The sequence below is a fragment of the Colias philodice genome, chromosome 23 (genome assembly GCF_061535455.1).
Source record: "Colias philodice isolate Cphi_HAF_F1 chromosome 23, ilColPhil1 Martin Lab GWU primary, whole genome shotgun sequence".
NCBI lineage: Eukaryota > Metazoa > Arthropoda > Insecta > Lepidoptera > Pieridae > Colias > Colias philodice.
This window is the reverse complement of record NC_143108.1, coordinates 4,682,038-4,704,950: the sequence shown is the minus strand read 5'-3', so window position 1 is coordinate 4,704,950 and position 22,913 is coordinate 4,682,038. Positions and strand designations below refer to the sequence as shown.

The 22,913-nt window shown below is 32.5% G+C and overlaps 1 protein-coding gene across 1 annotated transcript; it reads right to left on the bottom strand.

The window, feature by feature from the left end:
- Window positions 1-576: 576 nt before the first annotated feature.
- LOC149478011 (uncharacterized) lies at window positions 577-22,547 on the bottom strand. The gene is made up of 3 exons (XM_089709730.1): window positions 21,870-22,547; window positions 2,141-2,325; window positions 577-1,552 (listed from the first exon to the last, which is right to left on the bottom strand). The coding sequence occupies exons 1-3, from the start codon at window positions 22,453-22,455 to the stop codon at window positions 1,310-1,312; spliced, it is 1,014 nt and encodes a 337-aa protein (XP_089565856.1). The 5' UTR covers window positions 22,456-22,547; the 3' UTR covers window positions 577-1,309.
- Between the last annotated feature and the right edge of the window lie 366 nt (window positions 22,548-22,913).

Below are 22,913 nucleotides of genomic sequence, written 5' to 3'. Positions count from 1 at the left end.
TGAACGCACTAATCTCGGGAACTACTGGTACGATTTGAAAAATTCTTTCGGTGTTAGATAGCCCATTTATCGAGGAAGGTTATATGCTATATTTCATCACGCTACGGGCAACAGGAGTGGAGCCACGGGGGTGAAACCGCGCGGAGCAGCTAGTAATAAAATAAATGACGATCTTGCTAAAGAACATAAACTTGTTACGGCGTATTTACATCAAACGAGCGAACGCTCATTCTAACCCCACTATGTCAAATTATTTTACTGTAAACAGTTAAGAGCGTAGAGCATTCTTTCGTTGTTCTTAGTGCGTTTAAAAGACTCTATGCAATGCTCTAATATTTAACAACTCGGAATACGAGTTTTCGTTTACACTAAAAGATCACGAAATGTTCTTGCTCTAGCTCTATTTTCGTTTGATGTAAAATGCACCTTTAGGTTAAAAAATTTGCTGAATGTCAATTAAATAAAAACTTTGAAAAAAGAACTTTATGCCATAGATTTCGTTACCGGGTTATGGCAACATTCCACGAATCTGGCCAAGTGTGTGTTGGTAGGAAAGTGTAGAAATAAAACCCAATAATCATTTAAAATAATTGTATTAGACTACACAAGTACAAATTTCAATTTACAAATAGGTATATATTTACAGTTTCGGTTAACATTTCAAAAGCCAAGTTATTTTGTACTAAATATATACTCTATATAATAATACAGGTTAACTATAGTTATATCTATTTTTAACATAGGATATGTTTATACATAATATATGGGGACAACAGTGGAAAAACATGTTTTCTAAGTTTATTGAAATCTGTATATAATTTTGGTAATACATATTAATTATTGACCATTAAATAGAATATGAACAACTATACTAAATAATTCCCTCGTGTATTGTTTATAATTTTGCGACATAAACAGAATATATTTACATTAATCCTTAACTAATATTTACAAATAATTTACAATTAATAATATTGCGTAGGTAAATCAAAATGTCTGTTCTAAGTAGCGGTTTTAAATTAATTTAAATATAGCATTACAGATGGCCATTATAACAAACATAGGTACATTTAACACAACAAAAAGAGCGTGTGTACACGTGTAAAAGTGAAACTTCTTTGGCAAGGTTCAAAGATACCAAAATCGACCTTACTCCACGACGTGACGCTGTTGCCATGACGCGACCTTGAAATTTTACTATCAACGCGGCTAAAGAAGTTTCACTTCAAGAACATCATTCGATATATAGAGCAGTCTCAAACCACAGTATATAAAATATCAGTAAAGCACTCGACATATTATTATTTGTCTACTGTTGTCCGCTAGTCTGTGTGCTAGGTGACGGCGACCCCTGTACGGGGGGTTGCATAGTCAAGTGCGACATCATAGGGGGTAGGGGTCGGCCCATGAGGGGGTGGGGGAAGTACTGCTGCAGGGGGTGTGGGTACATGTGGTGAGGATGGCGGGAAAACTGCGCCATCTTGAGTTTTTCTATTTCCGCCTCTTGGACGCGCTTCGCTTTCGCCCGACGGTTTTGGAACCAGATCTTTACCTGTGAAATAAAGAAATAATTAGTATATTATACTGTAACATTTTTAAATCCTCATTTTTACATACGTTATAGTAGGTATTCATATTAGTATTTTATTTGTTTATCTGTATAATTTATCCAAAAATATCTATATCTTTAAAGAGCTGCATTAATTTTATGTAAATGATATACTTTTTGCTTGATTGAGTTACAAACTTTTATAAGATTTGCCGTAAATAAATGTATATCCTTTTAATAAAGAAATACATTTTGTTTTTTTAAAGATAATTGAGTAAAAGCTAGAATTTAAATTTGATTATCATAGAAATTTTTTATTGGAATTCAGCATACAAATCTGTTAATTAAAAACGCAATATGTGGTTGTTTGAAGCATAGTTTGGACATGAGAGTAATACACGGTATCACAATGATATAGGTTACTTTTATATTATTTGTAATAGGTGCATATTTAATCTCAAAACTTTTCAATATGTATTAGTTATGTATGGAAAAAATGGGGCCATTATTCGTATAGTATACTAAACTAGCTCCTTTGAAGGGAAAAATTACGAAATCCGTTAGTAATATCTATGAGTATCTATAAATTACCTGTGTTTCAGACAGTCCCAGCGAAGAAGAGAACTCTGCCCTCTCAGCGATGCTCAAATACTGTTTATCAACGAATTTGCTCTCCAACGCGCGTAGTTGCTGCGCCGTGAAGGGGGTCCGCGGCTTGCGATTCGGCTTGTGTTTGCGCAGGTTGCACTTTAGCTTTGGAGGTTCACCGTTGTGATCTGTAAAGAGGTTATATGTTAGATAATGTTGAAATTAGCTACAATATTTAAGTGGGGGTTGGTAGTAGTATGGGTAGGGAGTTTGGCACTTATGGATAGTGTAATAGTGATAGTGTAATGGTATAGTAGAATATCCGACGGTAAATGGTTATAGTCATTATAGTGTAATAGGGGTTTTAGACATGTAACTTAGGGGTTATGATTTCCTACTGTTAAGAGGACAATTCCTAAGTTGGTAATATTTTATATTATAATTATTAAGTTTATACAATAATTATTGATCTCATAAAACTAATAAAGTTGATTATTATGAATATGTTTTTTATTAATCAAGTGCATATTATGAGTCCGTTTATAAATAACAATTAAAGACTATTTATTTGTATTTTTCATATAAAACATCGATAAAAATAAAGACAAACTTATCGCAATTAAACCCATTATGCAGTAAATACATTGATTTAGGTTCAATTGAATGTTAACAAGATATTGGAATCTTATAAATATTTATATAAGAAATACTATGAACAGTAATTGCGTTTGCATAATTACCGTTATGTTAATATTGATTAATGGAACCATAATTTAGTAGAAATAGAACGATTTATCTTCTATCTATCTTCGATTATGATTAATACATATTATTTACGCAGTTAGTGTAAACGAAATTGCAACAATAATAATATTAGAATCATCATATTTTTGACATAAACCTACACTATTGATACAGCCAAAAAATATCGTAAATATTATATTATTATGTTTTTACCTAAGGTTTTGTTTGACAGTCATCAGTTTTATTTGCAAGAGTGAATGTAAACATTACCTACACTTTTGCAAATAAAACTCCATATTAATTACTCCAATAACTGAAGTTCATACAATTTCAAAGCTTAAACGGCTGCCGATAAACTCATTTATTTGAAAAACAAAGGTTTTTATTCGTTACATTATACCGTTTTTTTATAGTTGGCTCCTGCACTATAGATAAGACACACGCACGTTCAGCTAGTGTGGAATGACCTTTAGTTAATGTGATAACACTAATTTATTTGTTAATTCTTGGTAATAATTATAAACATTATTTTTAATAGCGACTTTTTAGTTGCAGAGAAAGTCAATTTGTTTATGGTGCTTTCCACAGAACTATAGTGATGCTTTCAACCCTGTTACAAAACCTACCCATTAATTATTGGTACCTTAGGTATATATATATATAAAAAAAAAATGTTGTGTGGTTTTATGAAACCACGGTAAAAGTGAAACTGTTTGAACGGTTCCGAACACTGCTTTGTGTAGCGCATGTCGCGTGACGGTCGGCTGCCGAGTAGGTATACCTACTCGGCAGCCGCGATACACGCGACATGCGCTACACAGACCAAAAAGTTTGAGACGATGTAATAAAAGTTTCACTTTAATAAGATAATTGGTCCAATTTTGCGTAATTCCAACTTATACCACAAGTATAATGTGTACATGAAAAAGCAATTAAACAATAAAATAATATCAAAGAAAATAACTTGTTAGTTTAAAATTATTATTCCTAACGACACAGGAAGACTCATTTTAAAATTATAATCTCTTAAAAACGAACACAACAAAATATCCACTTAGGTATTACGATGAACAATAAATTTGTCTCATAACAAAAACAACAAAAATTTAATTACAAATTATTGCAAAAGTTACAATCGAGTTTCAAGCCACTGGAGCATAGACTAGTTAACAATTTGATAACAGATAAACAAATAAAAACAATATTTTATTACCACAGACAACACCGTCACATTTCATTAATTCTCTGTGGGATAGGTCATGTTTTATTGGGCGAAATTATAATCTATTATCTCATCGAGATAGAATGTACTACGTACTAGAGAGGCGATCGCTACTACACTCTCTTTAACACGAGCTAGAGGTAAGAATCACAAGTCTCTTTAGTCTGTGTCGGACTGTGCCCCCCGCTTGCCGCGTCAACACGTGTTATTGCTCTGTTCAAAATGCCTTCGTGTTTGCTTAGATATTGTTTTAACAGTTCCCATAATACAAACAAAGCCCGAGGAGTGACTTTTCACCAGTAAGTTTCCTTATTATGAGTAAGTCATGCATTTTACTAATATTGTTATCATTTTGCGAAAAATCACCACGCGTTCTGCGTTTCGCGCCATTTTTCATAGACTAACAGCACAGACGTGACACTATCGATGAGTCTGTTAAAAAAATGTAACTGGATTTTTTTAACTATGTATATATACTAGGAAAGATTACCGTGGTGTAGTACCTAAATATTTATACTTTTACCCGACTACGCAAAGTAAAACGGTAGGTTATATTAAGTAATATTTATTTATTTACCTATTTTTATTTATTAAAAAAAGCCTAATCAATAGTTGTTCCAATAGGATTTATAAATTATTATGCACAACAATTACAAATAAACACAACATTCACAGAAACTAATACAGTAAAAGTTCCTTAATCGCGCTTCCTTTATTCGTGTTTTCACTATTCGCGGATTAAAAAAATGCGACCCAATTTCTATATTCACGACTAAAAATTTTTTTTATTCGCGGATTTAATAAGTACATACATAATAATAAAATTATTCCAATAGGTATCTTACCCAATATCCTTGTCAAATGGACTAATAAGAAAGTAAAATAGATCTTATAACAAGTTTGCCTAAAGTACATAATATTATGTTCTTAAATGATATCGCCGAGGCCTTTGACACAAGCCGCCTTTGTCGCAAGCCACCTCTGCAGCGATTGATGTTTTTGAGAATGTAAATAAACAGAATGGAAGCAACCTTATAACTCAATAAATAAAGTATATTTTTAAATGTAGTTCCGTTTATAGTAAAGTTACAAAAATTGTGATCGAGTAAGGGGGCGTCCATAAATTACGTGAGGTGTTTTTTAAAATTTTCTGCACCTCCCTCCCCCCCTGGTGAGATGTCGTGAGAATTTATTCAACCCCTCCCCCATCCTCGAATCTCGCGTGAGATTTTTCAAAATGTGAGTTTCTTATACGTAAACGCCATCAACATTGAATCATCGTATCCATTTAAATTACATCATGAAGCAAAAACTGATAAAACTATTGATTACTACACAAAACGACAAAAGCTTAATAAATTGATATTATTTAAAGGAAATTAAAATACATAGTTTAATATAAAATCCTCGTTTTATTAATTCCCTAGTATCAGTACCACCAGATAGTACCGAGTAAACAGATTGCACAATGTGTCGCATCTGCACGCATTGCTTAATCTTTGAACTTGAAGCCACGCCTCGCTCGTTCCACACGTACCCCACCACATCGGCCGCGCGCAATGTTTTTGTTTGGAATAACCCCTCTAGTAATATATCTCGATGTATTATCTATACTTAATATTATAAAGCTGAAGAGTTTGTTTGTTTGAACGCGCTAATCTCGGGAACTACTGGTCCGATTTGAAAAGTTCTTTCAGTGTTAGATAGCCAATTTATCGAGGAAGGCTATAGGCTAGGTATAGCATCTATATCATATAGGCGATTATAATATTATATCTAGATATTGCGATATGTATTTCCACCATGTTATAAAAAGAATTGTCATCTCAATTGTATAGAATGGTTAATGTATAAACTAATTATAGGTACCTGGAGATCCTGGATTTGATTTCCAGTGTACACTAATTATATCGATCAGTAGGTACATATGGGAACATCAAATGTTTGAACAAAATACACTAATTTTAATAAAATAAATAATTGTTTACTCATATAAAGAGAAAGGTAATTGTTTCCAAGATTAGCCAGTTTTATTACAGGCACTATCAGCTCATTAGCTGGCAGTAGGTAATTAATATTCGAAATTAAACTTTGTGCTATATAAATAATTTGATAAATGTATGGAAATCCGTTATTAATCTGATAACCTTAATTGTTATTATTGTAGTTATTTTTATAACTATTAAGGAAAATGTCCCATTCACGTTGCGGAATTTTTTTTATTTTTCTGTGAATGGGCGTAGAATGTTTTAATAACTTTCTCATAACCTTTTTATGGTTTTAAAAGTAATACTTAGATATTTCTTATAGCATTCAACATTCAAATGCTTTAATGAACTAAATTTATCAGTACACATCGAATTATAAAATATTTGTTTGTGATATTCTTCATTTTTGTATTTCTTGACTTCAGTAACAAAATTTTTAAACTATATTGTGGTCTATGTTACGCATAATATTACAAAACAAAGATACACAAACACAATCATTTACATGAAAAATATTACTGTCACGGAGTTAACAATTTCGACATATTAATCCCGTTGTCAAACACGACTCGTTTAATAGCTAATGCGCCACAAAAAAGTAAAAAAAAATTAAATTATGTGACAGCCGAAAAAAAGTCGAAAGTGTATTAATGGCATGTTTCGACGTCAAAGCTGCCGGCGACGTAGACTGAAATAAAAATAAGGCTAGATGCAGACTTGCGACACGGTTTAGTTGCGACGATTAGTCGCGGCATTTGTGTCTGGCACCAATATGTGTGTTTACGTGATAACAAAGCTATTTTAATAATTCGAAGTAATTTGTAGGCAGTATTAAATAAATATCTTTATTGGTAGAACGTTCAGAACAGGAAAACATGCTATAAATTAAATAGTAGATAGAGCAATAAAAATATAATTTCATCGATAATACTACAGAATGACACTTAAATACAGCTAATAATTACTACATTCCTCAATTTCGAAACTATTTTAGATTGGATAAAGTGGTATCGCATTGATAATGCAAAACGGGAACATTGACATTCTTAATTAATGAAATCTAAATTTATTGTTCCCAAGATACAAATAGAGACACTTAATTAAGATAAAATGTTGTATAAATTTAGTAATATTTGAATTTCCAAACCATTCGTGGCGTTTGTCGTTCGTGCACAAAAGATCTTACACGTTAATTTACTTGCCTTTAAAAATATACGTACGGTAGCTGTCTGCTTCGATTCTCTTGTTAATTGTCTAAAGATATCGAATGCAGATGTTTAGCATCTGAATTATTTACATGTTGTGACATTTCAAGCGTTGAAAGAAATACGACACGTTTTAAAGTACGTTACAATTGAATTTAAATCGAAACCATAAATTAGTAACAGGGCAATAATTTAAAAACGCAATTTAGTTTCAAATTTCGAATTTAATCGCATGTTTCGCGGGAACGTTTGAATTCAAAATTCGAACTATTTCCGAGTCGAGATTCTGAAGACTTAAATTATGTAGCTGTCACAGATAATAAATGGCACAAGGCTATTTAGGCGAATCAATGACATTGTCAAGACGGCGGGCGACATTGTGTCTATATTTTTACGATTTCCCCGATTAAATGAATAAATTATACCCACAATGTAAATCAATTACATACTTTCAACATTAAGTCTATCGCACTAAATTATATTATTAAAAAAACCTAAATTAACTTCAAATTGTCAGAACCAAACAAATTTACCAACCAGAAGGCATCATCAAATTAAAATAAGAAACCCAAAAAATACAATACCTACACTCTAAAACTTTACTTTTTTAAAGTCGGTTGAAAATTTATCATTAGTTAAAATTTCTATTTTTCTGCTGACGGTACCAAATCGGGCTAAAAAGACAGTTGATATATTAATGAGCATATTTGCTTTTTGTGTGAGCAGTACCATTTATCGTGCGAAGCGTGGTATGTCATTCATTCCAATATTTTAAACGATCGCTTTTCTTCGTTTTGTTAAATCTTCAGTGGGAAATAAGATGTAAAATGTATCTCTTGGGTTAAGTATTTATTAATAATTATACACCGCTTGAATGTTAAACTATTCTGTACAGACATGTTAAATATTCTCTGGCATTTAGCGGGTTAAAAAGCGAAAATTATTTTACAATTGGAAGCAATAAATTCTTATCTCTTCGAACATCTTCATTGCGTAAATAAATATGTAATATGTAAAGAACGCTTTCCAAATAAAAGCCTGTCCAAATAATATTTATTCCAAACGGTAAGTTCCAAATAAAGCTTTTTATACACCGGAAGATTATAAGATACGATGATAAATCTATGAAAACACAATGAACTATAATAGAACTATTAACAAGTCTTCCCGGATTCCTTACGACCCACAACATTTATCTAACGATCAAACGAAGTGTCTCTGAAGCCATTCATCAGCCGACTCAATCGCTTTAAAATATGGGCCATACAAAACTCGGAACTTAGCTATTTAACCCCATTAGGAACGTTCTATTTTTGAACTATGCTTCTATATTCAAATTTTCAATTCCATTATTCCATTTGTGAAGCATAGATGTAGATTCGTTTTTTCTTTTGAAATTTAATCTATGATTGCTCAAGTACCTCGTTTTTAAACGTTGACAACAAAAACTTTAATTATGATAAATAAAAAGCATGTTCATATCAGTAGAAATACAGCAATCAACATTATTAAAATACGTTAATTAACGTTATAAATATAAATAGATTAATAAGAAGTTATTCTATTATCTGTGCTCACAGTAATGAGTTGTTTTATTACGCGATTATATTGTTTTGACTGTTATTATGATTTATTTTAATGTTTAATATAACAAGAGCCTAGCCAAGGTTTTAAATGACGTTTATCAATTTTTATTCGTCTTAAATATCTACGAATTAATTATATACCAATATTTATAATAATTGTAGGTATGTCAATTGGAAAATTTCAAGAGAAAACAACGTTGTCTGTAATTACACAGTCAAAAAATAAATTATATCAACAAACAAACACGTGGCGTATTTCCAAACTATACATAGCCAGAACGCAACCATAGGAAACTGCTCGTGTATACTTTGTAATGCTGTTTTTAAGTTTGTTATTACAATATATACACGAATTTTGCGTACTGATCGTGTATACTTTGTAAAGCGGATGCTTGCTTCTTCTTTCCAAACTATACACGATCAGTACGCAAAATATGTATAACTAAATATAGCTAACACCACTTACGCTTGAGCGAAATAATAAATATATAGGCAATCAAAGACTTGTACAGCTATATCTATCTACTTTTATTCTTCTTGATTGATTCAGTAAAATATGGAATAAAAATATTATTAGGTAAGCTTAGAAAAATAAATAGGTAACAGATATAAGGGTTACCTATGGGTTAGGTTAGGTTCGTGTTTTTTTTAACTACACAAAAATAGGAGCCCCGCGAAGCGGGGCTCCGTCGCCTCGCAACCGTCTTCTTCTGGACTTATTAGATTCTTACATTTTAGCACTATTGTCAATTGTAAGTCGTGCAGTATAGTCGGGAACGAAGACACAAGCATCCTCGATACAAAAAATATACGATCAGTACGCAAAATTATATACACAATACACATGCATTTTAATAATAGATTTCAAAACAGCAATACAATAATATAAACGCGAGCAATGGAGAGACGCCGCGCTTACTCCGAAACATACACGATTAGTCCGCATGCGTACTGGCGCTGTATGTTTTGGAGCGCTATTCTTACTTACTTCACTACAAAGTATACGCGAGTATTTGCAAGTATTTGCGTACTGCTGTTGTATAGATTGGAAGAACTTTGTAAAAAAGTTATTTCCAAACTATACGTGATTAGTTTCACACCGTTGCGTACTGGCCTTGTATAGTTTGGAAAGACGCAAACACGTGACGTATTATTTAAATCATTTGTGTCTGACGATATTTAAATTTAGTTAAATTTACATACTAAACAAATCGTATTAAAAGCAAAAGTATGTTAAACGAGATTACCAATCAAATCCTTGTAGTAAAAATCGTTAAAACAATACATAAATAAATTTCATTAAATATTTAAAAACCATATCCACATTTAATTTAACTGAATGCCGTTATGAGCCAATAAAACCATCAATCAAAGATTTTTGTTTTACTTTTGTCTCGGAGAATTTAAAGCCTATTTAGTGGCCACACCACGATTAAGTGCACAGAAGTTATGCATTGAAGTCACTTTACAAATAGCCCTATTCAATGGGACATTAGGATTTTGGCTCGCTGCCAGGTTTTAAATAGTTCTAAATACGCCCGTTTGATGGCCTCTGATTTTAGTAATGAATGTAATAATTTGAAGCCGATGTGAATGTATTATTGGTTTTAAAGTGTTTATTAATAATTTGAAGTTTTCGAATATTTTTATAATTGTTTACATATGTTTAAATAACCTGTTAATTTATTTTAAATTGAAGTCGTTATCTACTATACATATAAAAATAAGTCGGGTTTTCCTTCCTGACGCTATAACTCCAGAACGCAGCAACCGATTTCCACGGTTTTGCATTCATTGGAAAGGTCTCGGGCTCCGTGAGGTTTATAGCAAAGAAAAGGCTGGTGGCGAAACGGAGTTCGCCCGGTTTGCTAGTAACTACCTAATAAAATCTTGCCGAAAAGAAATAAATCATACTTTATTGAATTTCATAACTATTAGGTACATTATTAATATCCATCAAAATTATAATATAGTAAAAATTTATTACCATGCATCTTGAAAAAACTTAAAATATGGTAATCGAAGAAAGTTTAATAAACCAAGGAAAGCTATCAGTCTTTTAAACTATATATAATATATTAAAATATACAAAATTTATGCTAATGTTTTTGCTGACGGTACCAACTGAGAGTCGTGTCAGTCTTGTTACGCGGTAATTGATTGGGAATGCTTCTATAATTAGGAGCATGACTTCGTTGCGGACTGTACCTAACATCATGTATAACATCTAACTCGGCTTGAAATCTAAATTAGTGTAAAACTTTCAATGTTTCTGAGAATTACCTATTTTTAACAGATTATTGTGAAGTGTAAACAGATTATTTTTATGATACTTTTTGGCTTGACATTGGTACCTACCTACTACCTACTTATTAGGTATACTTACTTTAAGTTTGAAGTTCAGATTTTTATTCACTACTAACAGTCCCCGGCTTCGCCCGTGGTACATGTTTACGTTTCCTTTCCATAAGAACCACTACTTGCAGGAATATTATAAAAAATAATTAACGAAATCGGTTCAGCCGTTCTCGAGTTATGCGATTCATTTTTATTTTTTATGTTATATAGATTATACACGTGGAAATTTAAAATTAAAACAATGATTATATTTTATTTAAATATAAACACATAAATACAAAAAGTTGATAAAAATCAAAACCAATTAATAATTCGTGTTGATTTTATAATAAGTTGTATCAAAGGGACCCGCTGATAAAAAACAAAGTTAAAATGAAGTTACAAAGCGGTCATTTACCTGCATTTTATTTGTCCACGAATTGTTCTGACTAAGACAATTTAATTAATATAATAAAACAAGCGGTTCACCCCGGCTTCGCCCGTGGTACATATTTCGCAATAAAAGGTAGCCTATGTTCTTTCTCAGGGTCTAAAGATTGTCTGTGCCAAATTTCAACAAAATCGGTTGAGAGATTTAAGCGGGAAAGCGTAACAGACAGACAGAGTTACTTTCGCATTTATAATATTAATAGTAGGTATATAGAGAACTAATAAATAATTAATATACCTATATTAATTAAAGAACTATAAACTCATAAAAATTTAAATTAATGTTTTGATTGTGAAGTTTTATGTTCTTTATCAGTAATATGAACTGATTGTACAGTAAAGTGATAATTAAATTGTTTATTAAATAGGACGCTATTAGTTTTATTACTTACTAGCTTTCCGCCCACGGCTTCGCCCGCGTAGTCAAAAACCCCGTATTGTTCCCGTTCCCGTGGGATTTCCGGGATAAAACCTATCTGACGTTCTTACTCATGTCTCCAGTTACTAAATTTTATTCAAATTGGTTACGTGGTAGAGGCATGAATAAGAGACAGACAGACAGTTTACTACTTACTTCCTAACGTTTTTATTATTGTTAGTAAGTAGGTAGTAAAATATATAATTTGTAGGTAGTTTTCCTAACGTATTGATTATAATTAACTATTCTACATGATTTGTATTTTAAATTTCAACTGGGTATTAATTAAACATGGAAATTTACTCATAGGTAAATAATAAGATTTTTTCACGTTCGAAGCTCACATTGACATCACAAATAACAAGTTGTCTACGGTTAATTTCGCACAACACGAAACCATTTATAAATAATAATAAGAACCTATACCAAAATAATGTTTACATCAAACCATCCCGTAATTTTTCTAGTATCTATTGACTTAAATAATATAACCCTCATGTCTTTATCTTATATATAAAATTCTCGTGTCACAATGTTAGTCTGCATACTCCTCCGAAACGGGGTGGACCGATTCTCATGAAATTTTCTGTGCATATGGGGTAAGTCTGAGAATCGGCCAACATCTATTTTTCATATGTACCACGGGCGAAGCCGGGGCGGACCGCTAGTATTCTATAAAAATTCGCAATCTCCGCACATCGAATCCCTGCATCTCTTTCATAATGACTTAAAAATGATACCAAATCTAAAGGTAACAATTGATTTTTTCCATTCTAACATAACTAAAAAAACTAAAGCTTACAACTCTATAAGTTTTTCAAATATATTATGTCAGATATTAATAAATGAACAAGTTAATGCACACAGCGGGAATCCGCTCACCCACGCCGTCGCCCACCTCAATAATATTCTATGTCTATGCCCATTATAATAGAGTATTCAAGAAATGTGAAGAATCTATTGTATGGATTGTGTCTATGGTACTTTGGATAAGGTAATGGTATAACGGTTTGTGGATGCTGGGTAAATGTGGAATACAGAAGGAAGGGTTAGAAATTCGATCAAGGAAATGCTGTTTGTTTTTCTAGGGATTTGGGGATTATAGCATTATTATAGAACATGACATCGTTTACGTAATATGAGATAAAAAATAACTTATATTCATATTATATTGCTCTACAAACACCTCTATCCAATAAAGATGTTCTGGGCAAACAGACAGACAGAGGGACGGAGAGACACTCCAATGTTATGTAAATTTTGGGTTAACCATATCATTAGATAGATCATAGAATATCTACCTATATTGAAATTTAAAATATAAAGCTATGTATTGGATAAGTAATAAAATGTAAAGATGATGACTTGATGATGAATAGTTCTTTGCAATAATGTACCTAGTCATTATAAAGTACATAGGTAGTAGGTACCTATTAAGTACTGTATATATTTATAGGCGCAATAAAAACATTAATTCATTAATTATAACGAATAGGAGTTTCACTTATAATTTCATTAAAGCTGAAACAATGTAATGTATCCTAGAATTACGTAATTTGTACGAAAATTATTATAGCCTTGTGATTCATAAAAAAATCGACAATTTCATATTACAATTACCTACACTACACGCAATGTAAAAATTACTAATTTTATAATTACAAAGAGTGTAGATATCTATGTAAGTATCTCTGAATGTTTTATTAAACGGTTTTTATAAATTTGATTAATTTTAGCGTACAGATAGCAAAGAATAACTTTGGTATCTACTAGGCTATATGCTTTCACGAAAATAAATCTTTAACTAACTAGATTAAATAACGAAAGTTAGTTTGTATGAAAACCACAACAAGTGAGCGAAACCGCACGAAAAGCTTGTCGCACAAAAATAAAAAATATAAATAAGCCACTTAATAAGTTAAAAAGGAGCGTATTCTAAAACCATTAGCAAAATTCGTTCTCCAAATTAGAATCGAAACGCGTTTCCAAGAAGGCCTTATAATTTATGTTTCAACAATAATATACCGCTCGATGACAAATTAACCAATTCTCTACGCATTATTATTTTAATTAAAACTCGTTTCTAATAATTTTTAAGATTGAATACAAATTATAATTTATGGAGCGCTTTGAATTCATTTTGTTGAAAAATTTGTATGACCATATATCATGGGAGATTAAAATCGATATTTTTGATAGCAATTTATCGATTCTGTTAAATGTCTAGTTGATTAGGGATATTGGAGTTCTTTGAATTTATTTTTTGAATTGATTTGTCCTTTTTCGCTATAAAATTGTGTGGAGAGACTAAAAGGTTATAATTATTACAGTAATTTGCGATACGACATAAAAATCGAAATATAAGACTATCTAAGTATTAAAACATTAATTCTATTTAAACCAATTTATTATCATTTATCATCCTCCTGGCGTCGAATTACCTAATTATTCTGATTTTACTAAGACTATCTCATAAACAAAGTTAATGAATATTAACTCTATATAATAGAGTCATTTATATTTACTTTTAAGGGCCGATTTTTTAATGCTTGGATAAAACTTATCCGTCCAATAAAGTATTACACGATAAAATTAAAATGTCACGTAAACTGTCAAATACGGGCAATTATAATACGTTTTTAAAATGGTAGTATTATACATTATTCGACGAATAAGTTTTATCCAAGCATTGAAAAATCGGCCCTTAGATTATTAAAGTTAAATGAAAGCTAAAACTTTTTCCAAAGAGTGTAAAATCCAAGAAGGTAGGTAATATAATTTCATAGAAAAAATAACCGAATAATCGTTAATTTTTATACGACAACTTTGTATCGATTCATAAAATTTTATTCGTAACCAAATCCGATACAAAAACAGTAGCGTAAATATTAAAAACAAAGTTTTATGGTATATAACCTGTTCTGTTAATATTTAAATGCTAATTTACATACAAATTTGGTAGCTATCCGATCGTAGATTTTATGGATATTACAGTTTTTATGTAGCGACCGATGGCTTTTCTCAATTAGTCTTCATTCATATTTATTAATTTATAATATTATTAATAGAACCAGTCACCGAGAAGCAATAAAAACTATGGGTATGTTATTTACATAAATGATTAGCAAAAATGAAATGTTTATTACTTCTCTATGATGTTTTTAAGACTAGTGCTGTAATAGAGAGATTTAGTTAAATTTTTAGTATGTTAAGACTGTACAAATAGGGCTACATCATATATATTTAGACTAGGACTAATAATATCTTAAAGTTTAATTAAGTAGTGTTAGATGGATTCAAGAACGCACATCACTAGTCGCGGACACGTCCCCTCCCTAAGGCTGTCAGATGTCAGTCGATTGCGCGGGTGAGAGCATTGTGTGTGCGCTTTATTCTTTTGGCTACATTAAAAACTGTAAATTCATTCAAAAGTCTCTTTAATTTCCTATTAGTCGGTATCTATTAGATAAACTAATGGGTAACTTATCCGAATAGAAAATAATTCAGAGAAATGAATCTGACACGTTCTTCAAAAACCTAATTCATGTAAGCAAAGTTGTAATAACTATAATATTCATTTAAATGAGTGTTTATAAAATTATTCAAAGCATAAACTGAGAATAATGTGCAATTTTGCGAAAACAACGGATTTCGTGAGGGAATGTGGAATAAAAAGAAAAAGACATTATAGGCCTAATGGGCATTTCAAATCGGTTACCGTTTGTAGCAGGCGAGAATTTCATTTTTGTTATATTTTTTATGTTTTAGTATTTGTACAGGTTTAGAATAAGCTACCTACACTATTCAATTATGACTCTATATTTGTTTAAAATATTTTTTATTGATTGTTGTAGGTCTTATCACAAAAATAACACGAAGAAATAGTATTTTTCTCCATAGTTATGTAGCTTTTATATACGTAATTAGTTTGGAAATATTTTTAATTTACTGTACGATACAGCTTATACCTATAAAGCTCTTACTAGTAACGAACATATTTTGTAAATAATCCCTATGCATCAATGTTTGTCAGCAAAGTAAATCACTTCAAAGGGATATTGATTTAAATGTAACCCACTAGGAACAAAGCAAACGCATTGCGTGTGGTTAAACATCAGTTAAAGCAAGAGTTAACTCGTAACATTTCGCTGACAATTATACTTTAACTAGCCACTTAAACCACAGTTTACCATCGTAACTTACTGTTCGGCGAAAAGCTAAAAATATATTTCACACACCATACGAATTTCAACCCTATCGCACTAGTCTTTAAGGTCTAGCTCAGCCAATTAGGAATGTTCGCGAACTAAGGGTGCACTCACACACATCAGTCACCGTCAAGTCACCGATGACTGATCGGTGACGGTTTGTGTACGTATCCACAAACACCAGTCACCGTCATGTTGTCCGTCAGTCACGTCGCCGGTTTGACTGAATCATTGAACACATACATCAGGTTAGTCAGTGATTAGACGTGTGTCACGCTAGAGAACATGTAGCAATTGACGGTAGCACGACGCTGACTGAACTGAGACGTGACGGCACCGGGTGAGTGGGGATAAATAAAAGTATGGTACATGTATGGAAAGATTATTTGACGTGCCTGACCGGGGACGTCACTGATAGATTTCGTGCCGGCGACTGTCGTGTGGGAACAGAGTCATACTAGAACTATTGATACATATTTTTTTTTAATCCTGTCCGGTGACGTGCCGTGACGGTGACTGATGTGTGTGAGTGCACCCTAATTTGTGCAGGAAGTATGGATGGCGTGATGCAACACAGTACCGTATAATCTCCACCTCTGATGTTATCTAGAGATTTATTATTTTCTGTCATCGTCCAAAAGACGTTACCACGCGTCAGTTGAGCCGCTAAAGTTATCTGCGATCTTCGACCTTATCTACACATCATAGGACAACAATTCCCTTGACGAACACGTCATTTATGGACCTCCCATGCCGCCGGCACAATAAACAATCCCCCAAACAATTAGAACCGCAATTCGTAATTAACTGGAATGGAAACGAAATATCGATAAAATTGTTTAAAAATCGAATGCAGGCCAGACATTCAATCGAGCGATTCGCACGCAAACGAATCGATTAATCGCTCCAACCGCCAGGCGGAGCCACGCGTCAATAAAATACTTGTAAAACTATCGCGAAATGAATTAAAACAGATGGCGAGCCAATTAGGGAAGGCAATCGAGCGAGTATCGAGCGAAAAAAGTGAAGCCTTCGGACAAATTTGTCACATATTACAAGGTATTATGGTATCAATTCGCAAATGGGTTTAGTAATGTTTTGGCTCACGGTACCGTTATTTTGATAGACAAATATGGGGGTTATCTTGGAGTATACTCGCAAATGCTAGTATTTATATTATACGGTGCTAATTAGTAAATGTTAAGTTAATTCCCGATAGCACGGCCTAATTGGTTACCTTAATTACTGGCTCGAGCATTTTGTACGAGCCTTAAAAGCGTTGTGGTGTTCAGTGGCTCAAGCGAAAATATTATAATGAGAGTAGAATATTCAATTAAACGCATATATGAAATTCTTTGAGAAAAATATAAGGCCCTAAGTGTAACTATGCACTATGTTTTCTTAATTATGTTTCAAATTTTATATTATTGACTTTTGTAACTCTACGAGAGCCGTTGGCAAAAATGTCACGTCAATTTCTTTAAACATAAGATAATTTAATACTATTCGAAACTAAACGAAACAATAGAAATAATTTCGTTATTCAAGAATAAAATGAAAGAAAAGTATATAAATAGCTAATTAATTCTTGAAGACTTGAAAAACAATATTCATACGAACGACTACAAAGTTCACTGTTCGTTCAACACACAAGAGGTCAATATAGATCGGCATCAAATCACATTATTGTATAGCTAATACTGCTTTTCAAATTCCCAACAATAATCAATGTTATCGGAATAAAAATCCAAGCTAATTATATAATACAATTCAACATAATGGCTGACAGTCACACCGTGAAAGCAATCGGCTCTTAATCGAAATCCCTCAAGCGTTTTGCATTAGCAATTTAACATTCGTAATAGTATGGTAATAGTCTATTATCCTGGACCGTAAACAAATAGGAAATACAGGTAATAGTCGTATTAACGCGTATTATAGTTCGTAAAAGCGGTAATACGGTCGCAGGGTATTGTACCTCGATAAAACTGGTTGTGTTTTATTTTTCAGTCGCCCGTGATTCATTAGATACGCGCTTGCAACTTATTCGGTGTCACATGAGGCTTTACGAAGAGTAATGTTAATAAATAGATGTGTACAATTGAATAAGATTGCTTCGTGTATATTATACGTATTTGTATGCTTAATTATGTACCAAATAGCTGCTTAGATTTGGATAAGAATTTGATACAATGATATTTTATTACGGGACAATCAGTCAATAATTGTTAGGTGCTATGTAGGTAAACCTCAATAGATCCAAATATTAGCAAATACATATCATTGATATTTTTTGTAATAACCATTGTTTGTTTTTCTTTTTTATAAGAAACTGATGATATTAATCTTTTAAAAACTATTGGGTAGTAGATATTTTAAATTTTAATAATAAACACTTTTGTAGTGAGTCATATTATGTCTGTATTAATATTAAACGTGCAAATTAGCTAAGGGAATTTACGCCATGTTTTAAACTAATTTTAGTTAAATGAATATCAAATTAAAATACTTAAGTATAACTTGTTTATATTATAAGAATATTTTATACAAACAATGTAAAATTATTCTTATGTGCACTTAACTAAGTTACATATGGATTAACTGTCTAAAAATGTCGCCAAGATGTTATTTTCAATACTTAGGTATTCGTATTGGCTAATATTCCCGCTTAACCGCATTATCATATAACATATTTTACAAGCAAATCCGTTTCGCATTATCTCCAAACTAATTCAATTAGGTACTTCCTCCGCTATCATGTAATAAAATACTAAAAAATTACAGTTAATTAATGAAAAATGTAAATTGAGCGTCAGCCGTTCCGTGCGTTGTCGCCATTATTATACTCGCATGTTTCAATATAATTTTGTTCTTGCAATTTTATCAATTAAAAGCGAACAAAAGCATGTTAAGTGTGTAAATTCATAATGTTAAGCTGTAATGTAGCTTTCAGGATGTTTTTGCGGCTTATCGCTCATTTTTCAGTAAGCTATGCGTTCGTGTGAGAAATTGCATTTTGAGGTTATGTTTTTTCCGTTGCCGCGCTTTTCGGTTTTACTTTTTTTAGTCATGGCATGGGACAATGAGTTTAGATTTGACTTTCATTTGTTATTGAATATCGCAAATAACTAAGACGTAGTTACGTGAATAAATACGTGAAAAGTAAATAATTGAAATGTGAATGCAGGAATTAATTACGTGGTACCTACTACTAGAATCTAGACTTATTTATAGATATAGGTACATATACCTAAATGTCCTAAACATGTTTACCTACTTTCAAATAGCGGAACGGTGGGAAAGCAAGTACAAACACTTTCATTTATCGAAAGGTTTTTTAAAAAAAGTTAACAAAGTCTTGCTAATGAAATAAAATCATATTTGCGTTTACAACGTTTTTATAAGCGAAAGGAAATGTGAGTAATCAGTAATGCCTGTAACTTATTAATTGAAGAAGAAATTACATGACATGTTTTATTAGGGAAGCAATTAATTAAGCAACGTTCATACACATTTAATGAAATACCTAGATAGGTAGGTACCTAGATTAATTTTGGCTGTGGCCTGTGAGTATTTTAAATTGATTAAAATACCTTTGCAGAAACAAACTTTTAATACATTAAAGAAACTTATTCAAAATTAAATTTACAAGAGAACTGTGTAGGCTTACAAGATCTAAATATGATAATTGTATAAACTACAAATAACTGTCATTGTGAGGGTATTATGCAAAGTCGTCGGCCATGTTGACGCGATCCCGCCTTGCCGCCATTTTCAAATATTGTTTTCGCATTTCGACAGATCCGCTATTTATGTTTGTCTTATGGGTTTATTTGTTTGTTTGTAACCGGTTTTAGAGGATTTTCGGCTTGTGTTTCGAAGGTGTCTGAATTTTGGGGTTATGGTAATTTTGTAGTGTTGAATGTTTGTTAAGTCGATGAATAAGGTTTAAAGGGTTTAAAAAAGAAGTAATTGTGCTGTGATAGGTACGGACACAGGTACTTTCTAGGTACTTTAGTATCTATTAGTTTATTAAGGACGCTAGTTACTAGTTATTATTCTGTGATTAAAGTTCATTTATGTGGAGATACAAAAGAATATTGGTACTTTGATAAGCAAGAAATGTCATAAAATGTAGAGCGTCGCTTAGTACAGATAAAATTATACTAAGTATAGGTACCTACTAGTATACGGATAGATATTATATAAACGAAAAAGTAATATAATATAGAGAGATACAAATTAGGCCTATGTAAAAAAATATAAGCGCTATCATAAAAAATCAAATTAGCACAGAAAAATACCTAATCCAATTAGAGATTAAATCTTACAAGTTTTAAGGCAATTCAAGTGATGAAAACATTTATACTCACAACAAATATTTATTCTAGAGGAAAATAAATTATCATTAAAACGAGCGTAATTGTAAGACTAAATAATAATTATCATAATAACATAATTGATTGTACAATTGAACAACAAAATTGCTCCAACATTCTTGATTCTTGTAAAGTTAAATTTATTAACTGCGTAAATTTTCTAATTAAGTATCATTATCATTTTATATTTAAACGAACGGTAATAAGGTAATAAATATAACCGAGTCATTGTAATTATAAACAATTGAATATTTTCTATTCAACAATATCGCTTTTATAACTAGGTATAGTTTAAAATTAATTCGAAAACGCGGTGAAAATAAATTATTTATCAACATTAGCACTAAAATAATACGGTCACGACCTAATGCTAATAATTGGTATTTAAATTTAAATCTAAATCAAATAGTAGTTAGTGCCTATTTAATACTTGATTTAGGTATTTATAAAAAATCGTAGAAATTAATTTCCAAATATACTTTTGAATACTTAAAATCAATTAAATAAAGTAGATACAGATCAAAGTACCTAGATATAAATGAACACCTTAGACCTTACTGTATTAATAGCCCTCACAATACGATATTTAAAAATATTCCGTCGATGAAGATTATTCTTCTAACTATAGAATTGTGCAACGAACAAATACACTACCTAATTGTACTAAAGCAATGCGTGTCAGGTTATAATTATTGCATACACTTGCAATTAACGGTGTTTTAAGTGCGTGGGTAATTGCATCAGGCGATTACATTTTTGTGTAATCGTCTATTCAATATCAGGAATTTACATTTAAATCACTTTACAAAACTATCGTGCAACCATTATCGCATATCATACTTAGACTTAATACACCTATAATTATATGCATGATTACAGTTACAATTATTACAATTATTAGAGAAGCTAAAGAAAGTGACAGTGAAGAAAAAATCGTTGAATCTAAGAAAAAAGTGATTTATGTTCTGTCAAATGAAGTATTGTTCTGTGACGATTGAACAATGCGACCCTTGGATAATATTAAGAAGCCTGAAGCGTGTAAAAATGTTTATTTAAGTTTAACAATTCAATTTAATGCTCTATACTCATATAGACTAACAATGAAAACTACAAATAAGCATATAATTACCAAATCGATTAAATTTCAAAGAGGAATGTTTAGAGGTAAAGCAAAGTGAAAAATAATGAATCTTACCTGTTAGATGTCCAGGGAAATGCGATTGGAACAGTGGTCCAAACGAAGGCACGACGGGAGGAGGTCCCGCCCAGCTTCCTAAGCTGTGGTAAGCCGCCGCTGCAGCAGCCAGCGCGCTAAACGGGGTCGGCCTTATCGGTCCTAGCCTCTCTTTCTCATTACTAGACATTCTATCATCGTCGTCACTATGTCCGCCATTCTGCAGATCTTCCACATCGACTATAGAGTCTTCCTGATTCACGGAATCTTCGTATTCTTCGTCAGAAGACGTTGCATGGGCTGATACGTTTAGATTTATAGGTGAAGCATTAGATGACGGGCGCGGTGATGATTTTCCGCCGGGTAGCTCTGGTTGCGCTTCAGGAGATTGCCTCAAAGGCGATTCCGGGATCGTCCGGTGATGCCTGATCATCTCGGCTTCATCGACCTGGTTAGTTTTCGTATCAGCCAGGATCGAAGCGACGCTGAAGCTGATCCTCGACGCCTTCGGCGGTTCCGTCGCCTCCGCGGGGCTGCTGGGATATCTCGAAACACTCTGTATCGCCATGTTCACTTCTTTCTCCTCGTATATTTGTTTCTTTAACATTGAACGCCGGTCAGTTCCATTTAGCACAGTTTCACAATGGGGTCGCGATCGTGGGATCGTGTACGCATGCGGGCGCGGTCGGAGGTTGACTGGCCGGCGAGGAGCGGCGGATACCCTCGCAGCGGGGAGGGCGTGGCCTGCGGGGGACACGCCCCCAATAAAGCCATCTCGCTCAGCCAATCGACCGTTCGCGAGCGAATTGATCCCAGCGCGGGTGAAGGGGGGGACGATTTAGCACGCTCTTATCTCGTTAGTCTCCTTTGTGATACTCGAATTTTTTGTAGAAATCAAAACATAATTACCTTTTGTAGGGGTTCGCGTGTTTTGATCGCGCACTTTATGTCCGCCACCAGAGGTATAAAGTATAAAAATATAATGAGCAGTGAATACCGCTTGTTAAATCCTTTTGAGAGGTACGGTTCCCTTTAAGAGATTAGGGCCAAGGGGCGATGCTTTGC

Bases quoted from the DNA above. Each gene is read 5' to 3' on its own strand.
- LOC149478011 (XM_089709730.1), bottom strand. From the start codon at position 22,455: ATGTTAAAGAAACAAATATACGAGGAGAAAGAAGTGAACATGGCGATA. The intron at 2,326-21,869 runs GTAAGATTCATT...ACCTCTTTACAG, and splicing joins TTTCCCTGGACATCTAACAG to ATCACAACGGTGAACCTCCA. The intron at 1,553-2,140 runs GTAATTTATAGA...TTTATTTCACAG, and splicing joins TGGGACTGTCTGAAACACAG to GTAAAGATCTGGTTCCAAAA.